This window comes from Arachis hypogaea, chromosome 3 (genome assembly GCF_003086295.3).
Source record: "Arachis hypogaea cultivar Tifrunner chromosome 3, arahy.Tifrunner.gnm2.J5K5, whole genome shotgun sequence".
In the NCBI taxonomy this organism is placed as follows: domain Eukaryota; kingdom Viridiplantae; phylum Streptophyta; class Magnoliopsida; order Fabales; family Fabaceae; genus Arachis; species Arachis hypogaea.
In genome coordinates this window covers 132,283,880-132,293,067 of record NC_092038.1, presented here as the reverse complement: position 1 = coordinate 132,293,067, position 9,188 = coordinate 132,283,880, and the positions used below count along the sequence as shown (strand labels likewise).

The window sequence follows — 9,188 nt, the reverse complement described above, 5'->3', positions numbered from 1 at the left end:
AGATATAGCAAAGGAATGAAGGATATATATGTAATAGAAACATAAAAAATAATACAAGTGATATTTATTTCTCGTTTATTTTACTTGTTTTAATCATATTTAATTCGGGAGCTATATCACATTTATTTTAGAAAGAAAAAAACATTATACATTATATTAGAAGCTATAAAAAAATAGATCGTGAAATCAATTGTAGTTAGTGTCCTTTGTTATTTTTGTCAACATGATCAAATAATAAATTATTTTAATATGATAAAAGAGGAGAATATATATCTTATAAATAAATGAAAAGAGTGTGTCACCTTTTCATAAAAGTATTGTTATAGACAAGGTCAAAGAATATGAGAAAAAGACCAAACGACTAATGTTAAAAATTCATAAAGATGAGTTAAGTTAATAAAAAGAATCAACCACCATAAAATCTAACGAAAGGAGATTAAATATAAAGATACTATAAAATCAAATCATAACGACAATTAAGTTGCAAGAATGACAATTTTGCTAGTAATGCACTAGACATTATAAAAGGAAAAGCAATGCAAGAAAAAAGTAACAGATTTACTCACATCACATCTAAAACACTTATTGACTTAGTATCAGAGTATCTTTGTAAATTGTCCTCCTAATCTGATTTTTAAAGTAAGCAAAAAGAAAGCATTCTATCAACTCTTTAGCTGAGATTGTCATCAATTAGTCCGAACAAGTATAAATATAACATAGTAAAAATCATGTAATTTATAGAAATTATTTAATAAAAGATAATAAAAATGGATATATATAATACAGGCATCATTTCATTTCTCATTTATTTCTACTTATTTTTCTCTGTCTAACTCCTAAATTATATCACATTTATTTAAAAAAGAGAAAAATATTATATATTATACTAGAAGTTGCCTAAAAATGATTCTAAAATAAATGGCAGTTATTGTTCTTTGTTATATTGGTTAAAAGTATTAAATAGTAAGTATAAATATATCTAAGTAGTAAAATTAATGAAATATATATCATATAATTTAAAAAAATAATAAAAATTGGTATAGGAAAATATAGCAAAGGATATATATGTAACAGAAATATATAAAAATAAGATTTTTTAAATAAAATAAAAAAATAAAATTTTATTTATGGATATAGATAATTTGGAGCATTTTTACTGATTTGCGTTGCATTACTTATCTCGTTTACAGTGTAAACGAAATAAGTGTGTATATCTTGTTTACAGTGTAAACGAGATAAGACACGTCACGAAGTTCACATATCACATTTGCACACATGTTATGACACGTAGCATATCTCGTTTACATAACAATGTAAACAAGATATATACACTTATTTCGTTTATATTGTAAACGAGATAAGACTTAGACGCGCCTATATAAGGAACTCGTTCACAGCGCCTCAAGTGTCACTCTTATTGCCCCTTAACCTTCATTTCTCTTTTTGTCAAACGTTTTTCTTGAGATCTTTGAGATACCCGAACGTTATGGCACGTGCCGATGTACAAGACAGTGAGAAAACTTATTACCATTGGTCAGTTGTGCCTGTGTCTCCCTGCCCTTCCTAACGAACAACTGTTGCAACCTCTCGTAAGTGCATCGCATGATGGCTGAAATCGGTAAATAATGCATACCCTTAAGAACTGCATTTATGCACTCGAAAATGTTTGTTGTCATATGGCCAAACCTGCGACCGCTATCACAATATTGTAACCATATTTTCTTGTTGAATCTATTGGTCCAGTCTGCCATCTCTCGCAATAAATCTCTCAAAGCATTCATGTACCACTTGTACATAGCCTTGCTTGGACTATAAGCATCATTCACGAGATATCGCTTTTCCTCAGCAGATTTGAAATGAGACATGAAGTTCGCAACCATGTGCCTGACACAATAAGCACAAAACGCTCTAGGAGGCTTCTAACCACTATCGTCAGCTCTAAGTGCAGCCTTGATCGCCTGGGATCTATCAAATACAATTAAAACTCTTTCTTGTGGTGTCACATGTCGCCTCAAGTTAGTAAGAAAGAACGAGAAAGACTCCGTAGTCTCAAACTCAACAATTGCAAATGCCAAAGGAAGGATATTACTGTTACCATCTTGTGCCACTCCAATTAGCAAAACACTACCATATTTGTCATACAGATGTGTGCCATCAATGGAGATAAAGGGCTTGCAATGCTTGAAAGCCTCCACACAGGCAGGAAAAGCCCAAAACATCTTATCAAATTGGCTGTAGTCGCGTACCACCAAGTACCCATCATAGTACGGCACGGCCTTGAAATCACATATTGTTCCGGGACAACAAATCTGCAATGCTTGTAGCAACCTCGACACCTTATTATATGACTCCTCCAATCACCGTATATCTGCACAATTGCCTTTTGTTTCACCATTTAGACCTTTCTGTATAAGGGTTTTTGAAGTGATAGCTTTGCCTAACTGTACCTTGTACAACGGGGATAGTGACTGATGGGCTGGATTGTATGGCAGGTAGGATGACACTACAAATGAGATTACTGTCCAACAGTCGATGGTCCTGGAATATGGTGGGGTTAAACAGGTGTGCGCACCTCCCTAACGAAATAAAATATATACGCTAGACATTTAATAATCATGATAAATAAGAATATACACCATAATTAAACTTGACCTCACCAATATCTGAGATTCTATCCGAGGGCAACATGGAGACTCTAAGGACATTCTGCTGCAAATTGCTTGTAATGCACTTGGTACTTTAATCGATTTGACTCCACGACTTGGTACTCAACACTTCTCTGAATGCTGTAATTCTCCACACCTTGCATTAATGCCTCTCTGTTTTTGAATCTGTGGCCAATGCAAAACTCCACATCACCGTCTATGTTGTAATCATCCCCACCCATATTGAAAAATAGAGTTTTTTCGTACACCATGTCCAGATCTAATGTACGATAGTGACCGGATACAGCTAATAAGGCCGGAATTGGTTGTGAAATAGGTAGAAGATACTAAACTGATGCACCGACCGGAGTTTTTGGTACAAACTCCTCCTCTTCATCATCCTCAAAAGAACCACTATTGTTGCTATTGACAATATACTCCTTGTCGAACTCCTTACCCTCCACGTCTATGTCTACCACTGTACTAGCACAGTACAGCAATGGTGATGCAAGAGGTAGGTCATCCTGGACAAATTTTGAGTGGCCAGATCCACCGCCACCAACATCACCAACCTCCGCAGAAAGTTTCATCACTTGTTTGGCCATGATTCTCCGGTGAATATCAAACATGAGGCGCACATGCTCATCACCATGGAGCCAAAATATACGAAACCAAAAAACTTCATTTTCCATTGGTGCTAACAACCTATACCTAACTCTTCCAACTTCTTTTGTCCCGCTAGCACCAATGTTTGTCAATATTATACTCTTTAACTCAGACAAAGAATTTACTCTCCGAGTGCGCAACACTCAGACAAAGAATTTACTCTCCGAGTGCGCAACAGAATAGGATTATCACACTCAAATATAACCCAAGTGTCATTGTTTCTCATATGACAATTGGGATACATACTTACAACCACATATCCACTACCACTAGACATTTTTGCTTAATTTTTGGAAAAAAAAAAACGGAGGAGAAGAAGAAGTGAAATGTTTGTGAAGAATTCAAATGGTTGCATATCCTTTTATAGATGCTCCAAATTTGTGGTACTTTATCTTATTTACAGTGCAAACGTCATAACTTTTTCAATATCTTGTTTGCAGTTAAACGAAATAAGTGTGTATATCTCGTTTACACTACATGTTGATTGTTCTCTCCCATGTATCACATGTGCACATGTGATACGTGCAATAGTAAACGTGTCTTATCTAGTTTACAGTGTAAATGATTTATATACACACTTGTTTTGTTTACACTATAAACAAGATAAGTAATGCAATGCAAATTGGTAAAAACGCTCCAAATTACTTATATCCGTAAATAAAATTTTTATTTTATTTATTTCGAAAAATCCAAAAAAAAATTTAGGCCATATTCATTTCTCGTTTATTTTACTTATTTTACTCCTCTTTAATTTGAGGGCTATATCAAACTTATTTGAGAAAAAAAATATATTATATATTATGCTAGAAGGTGCCGAAAAATAGATAGCAAAAATCAGTGGGAGTTAGTGTCTTTTGTCATTCACACACACACATACTAGAAGCTGTCAAAATACAGATCGCAAAATTAGTGGCAGTTAGTGTCCTTTATTATTCTCTCTCTTACACACACATACAATCGCAAAATCAATGGCAGTTAGTATTTTTTGTTATTTACACACACACATACAAGATGCTGCCAAAAAAAAGACTATCACTACAAGAAAAATACCCATTCAGCCACACTTTTTTTAAACTACATTTGAAAAGCGTAGCCTATTCTAAGAATAAGCTACGCTTTTTCGCATGGTACCTTTTTATAAGAGAAAAGGAAACATTATTGAGGCATCACTTCAAAAGCGTTTTCTTAGATATTTTAAATATCACTTATAAAACGTAGCCAAATCTAAAAAGCTATGGGTACATTTTTTAGACCAAAGGGAGCGCTTTTAAAAAGTAACCCATTTATTAAGTTTTGGGTGTGCTTTAGAAGTGTCTCCTAATATAAAATACCAAATAAACAGTTAGTGAAATTTTGGAGGAACCCTCGATCACCCACCCTCAGTCCTCACTCCCTCACTCACGCAACACCTCATCCTCACTCAACACACACACACGAAGAAATCAGAAAGCTAAGGGGGAGAACGGGAAGAAGAAGAGATCGTCGAATGCCAGTGAGAGAGAGAAAGCTCGAGGAAGAGAGAAAACGCAATGGAGGAGAGAAGAAAGGGGTTCTTTGTGCTGCTGAAGCTCCACCGCCACTGCTAGGGCTTGTTGCCGTCGCCGTTCTGCCGCCGCCAGGCTGATGTACCGCCGCCGAGGATCTCGAAGGGATGTATCGCCGCCGTTGTGCTCTGTCGCCGCGCTGCCGTTGTCTGGAACTCGCCGCTGAGCTGCTGCACCGTCTCCAAGCTGTTGCATCGCCGCTCATCTCTTCTTCACCATCGCCGCTCATCGCCATGGTCGTATCCTCTGTCACCAGGTAAGCGTTCTCTGTTCTGTATCATCTCTTTCTCGCTCATTCTGTAACTTGCTCTCACTTTTCAGTTCGAAGGTGTGTATGGTTTTGATAGTGGCTAATTGAGATAAAGAAGGTATATATCAATTTTCAATTGGTTCTGTGAATTTTTGGGAGGTTTTGGGTTCTAATTTTAGGTTTTCAATTAGTTTAGTATCTGAAGGAAAAATTAGTGAAAAGAACAAGTATCACACTGAAATATTCTGATTGATGTCTTGGTTCATACGCATTCCTTGAACATAGTGGTTGCTTTCAATTTCCAGCTTCAAGCTATATTCCTCTCTGATGCTTTTTTTGGTTATGTTTTCTTTGCTTTGGGTGTTTTACATAGAAATTTGATTACCAATTTAAATTCTCCTTAATCATGTAAACCAGAAATTCATCTGAAAACTAAATGTGTTTTTTTGTAGGCAAACAAGATTTAATCTGTTATTTATCTGATTGATTATTGTTTTTATTTTTATGTTGGTTTTGGTGTACAGATATAAAATCAGGACATGGATTTGTTGTTGGAGATGAAGGGTACAGGCAGGACAGTGACATTCAGAAAGTTAAGCTTTCAAGGGAGGCATTGACACAGCTCTCCAAGTTAGTTGAGTCCAGAGTTAGTACAGGGTGAGTATCTTTTTTTTATGTGCAGCTTGTGAGAATTTCTTTCATCTTAATTGATGTTGGAACCTGAAAGTGCTTATTCAGTTGTGTAGGTGATGATGATATTTGGATTGATAACATCAGATAAATGTGTGAAGCTCTAAACAATAATTGAGTGAATTTATATGGTTTTATGTTTCCTTTTTTGATGATTTTTTTGTAATTGACAAGTTCCATATCGATATCGTCTAGGAATATGGCCAAATAGCCTTCTCCTGTGAAATTGCTTTTAGAGTTGAGTCAGGTCCATAATTCTAAATTGGTAACAAAACTTATTGTTTGCTTCATGTTGTAATTGACTGCATTTTATATATAATTAAATGCTAGATTTGAGATTCCTGTAGTATAACTAATACCTTATGAATTATGTTCTGTTTCCTCTTGTTGAGATTATTTACTGACTTTTGATTCTATCATTTTAGGAGATTCAGAACTTGAAACATCAGTTCTTTCAGTTTGGTAAGTTTTATAACATAGCATAACTTTTTTTGTTAGAAATCTAAGTCAGATTTTTCTTGTGCAGTCTCGATACGATCTTAACACTATTCTATTCTTTTTGGAATTGGGGCTGCTACCACGTTAGATTAAATACTATCTACCATAAATCTTCTGTTTGCATATCTAGAGGCTGTGGATGGCAGCACCTTGGGCTTTTCATAAATCTAGGAGCATTCTACCTATGTGGGATTTCACTTGTTGCAACATTGGCATTTTGGGTCAAATTAAGAGGTAAAGAACTTTGGATAGATATGACCATCTTTTCTAAGTTCAAACAGCATCCTCCCCCTCTCCCTGTAACTCATATTTGTCAATTTGCACCAGGTTCCATTTTTTTTGATCTTGTAGCTGATTAAGTCTCTAGGTTAATTTTAATTTTGTTGTTTAGATTTTGTATGAATTTAATTAGACTTGAATTTTTAGGTTTAACTTAGTTTGAATTAGGATTTCAAATTAGAATTAGCTTTAGTTAATGAACTTTGAACATTTTATTCTAGTTCTTGAGTGTTGTAGTGTTGATGGTTTGGATAATAATTCTTGATTTATTTTATGTGAAAGCTGATTAGATTCTTTATTCCATTGGGTTCATACCCTCCTAGTGTGGGTCTTCAAGGGATGCGATGGTCAACTATCATGAATGTGAAGTCAAATTATGGGATAAAAGAAATTGACAAGGAGATCCATGCATTCCACTAAGTTACATGTGGGATGGTGTTAATTGCAGCTATGCTGGTTCTTCTTCTCCAAGGATCATATACTTGTATGTTTTGGTTAATTTTATAGTAGATGAAACTACATAGTTTTCTATTGGATGAAATTGATGAAATTTATTTATAATCATGATGGTTGTAGGAACTTATCTTCCAGTGGTTTAACTGGAAACATAGCATCAGCCATATCCAATTTGAAGTCAATAGGATATTTGTAAGTCACTGAATCCATCAGATGTACAAATATAAATGCTGAGGTATAAATTTCAAGAGTTGAGTAAAAATAATTTGTTCCAATTTCAGGGATTTATCAAACAACAGTTTGACAGGATCAGTGCCTTATTTCTTATCTCAACTTCATTCCTTGAAAGTTCTGTAAGTAAGATATTTTTATATTGAAAACTTATTTCTGAATAGATTTATAAAATATAAAATAAGTGACAACACTCAACATTTTCCTCCAATGAAGGAACCTGGAAAGGAATCAACTAACAGGAGCAGTTCCAATGCAACTCAGAGAGAATTCAAATAATGGCATGTTCAAAACCAGGTATGTTTTATAGTTTATACCTCAAATTTCAGTTCCAAATAGTAATATTTTATGTTACTAACATGTTTATTTATTTTTATTATTATTGTAAGTGCAAATTTTGGAGGAAATCAAGGTCTTTGCTATTCAGGTTCATGCAGCAATAGTAATAAAGTTGTGGTCCCATTGGTGGCATCACTAGGTGGAGGTTTTGTGATTCTAGCAACAACAATCACTTCTTTCTTCATATTCAAAAGACACAGAGGTACATGATAATCTTCTATGTTTGGTTTAATTTCTAAGACAGTTAGCTTTATATTTTACTCAATGCATTGTTTCCACATACAGTAGCCTTTGAAATGGGGAATCTGAGAGCATATTCAAGAATAAAGATGGAGTTAGAGTCAAATAAACAGCAATTTAGCTATGCTGAAGTCCAAAAAATTACCAAAAATTTTAAAAGGGTTGTGGGAAAAGGAGCATCTGGAACAGTGTATCATGGCTATGTAGGTGAGACTGAAGTTGCTGTCAAAATGCTGTCTCCTTCAGACTCAAACTCAGCCCAATTATATCTACAATTTCAAGCACTATTCACCCGGTGAGAACAATAGAAGAGGAGAATCTTGATTATGACAGTAATGCTTGTTCATCCAGCTTGATTTTTAATAGTCCCTCCTAGAAAAATGCTCTTTAGGCCAGATTTTGAGATGGATAATTTATTTAGAATATGTTTAATTTAGTGGGTATGTTTAACTTAGTGTGAGATGTATAAATATTCAAAATTATGTTCATTCCAATATTTTTGGTTCATTATAAATATATTTTTTGTTGAAAGATTATTTTTATTATTTAAAGAAATTATTTATTATTATGTATTTATTTTTGTTTTATAATATTTAATTCATTTAATTAAAAATCTAAAATGATACATGTAATCATGATTACTAAATATTATGTACAAAAAATTATTAGAATATATATATACATAGAAAATTAAAAAAAAAAGAGGGACCTAAGGCTACACTTATAAATGGTAGCCATGGTATATAATATGGCTACGCTTTACAGGTGATGCAGTAGCGTTGAAAAGCGTAGCCTATTCTGGCAAAAATGGAAGCTGAAAAGCGTAGCCTTTGGTCTTGGTCAGCATCACTTGAAAAGCGTACCCTATTCCTAAAAGCCAAAAGCGTAGCCCTTGGTGCAGAAAAGCATAGCCTTTGAGAATAGGCAACGGCCGAATAGGAATCACTCCAAAAAGCGTAGCCGTAGCCCAAAAAACGTAGCCGTAGCCTAAGGCATCATTTTTTTTCACTTTTAGCTACACTTTTCAAATGTACCTGAATGGGTGTTTTTCTTGTAGTGTATGCAATCAGTTGTAGTTAGTGTCTTTTGTTATTCACACATACACACACATATAATAGCAAATATGTAAAAAATAATACAAGGCATAATTTCATTTCTCTTTTATTTCTACTTATTTTACTCTGTCTAACTCGGAAGCTACGTCACATTTATTTGAGAAAGAGAAAAACATTATACATTATATTAGAAGCTCCCAAGAAACATATCCTGAAATAAATGGCAGTTATTTTGGTTAAAAGGAGATCGAGTAGTAAGTTATTTTAATGGTTTAATTATTCTATTGGTTCCTAT

At 34.2% G+C, this 9,188-nt stretch overlaps 1 protein-coding gene across 22 annotated transcripts; it reads left to right on the top strand.

The window, feature by feature from the left end:
* Window positions 1-4,623: 4,623 nt before the first annotated feature.
* Window positions 4,624-8,369, top strand: LOC112791738 (probable LRR receptor-like serine/threonine-protein kinase At1g05700). Of its 22 annotated transcripts, none has more exons than XM_072233573.1 (11): window positions 4,624-5,111; window positions 5,177-5,223; window positions 5,630-5,762; window positions 6,230-6,257; window positions 6,426-6,527; window positions 6,896-7,056; window positions 7,149-7,220; window positions 7,310-7,381; window positions 7,476-7,556; window positions 7,649-7,800; window positions 7,884-8,369. In XM_072233573.1, the coding sequence occupies exons 6-11, from the start codon at window positions 6,998-7,000 to the stop codon at window positions 8,135-8,137; spliced, it is 690 nt and encodes a 229-aa protein (XP_072089674.1). In that variant the 5' UTR covers window positions 4,624-5,111; window positions 5,177-5,223; window positions 5,630-5,762; window positions 6,230-6,257; window positions 6,426-6,527; window positions 6,896-6,997; the 3' UTR covers window positions 8,138-8,369. The 22 variants fall into 22 exon arrangements, 20 of the variants coding, with proteins under 20 accessions (XP_072089674.1, XP_072089673.1, XP_029153060.1 ...); XM_072233572.1 differs by having other exon boundaries at window positions 6,382-6,527; XM_072233567.1 differs by having other exon boundaries at window positions 4,667-5,111; window positions 6,221-6,257; window positions 6,424-6,527.
* Window positions 8,370-9,188: the final 819 nt, after the last annotated feature.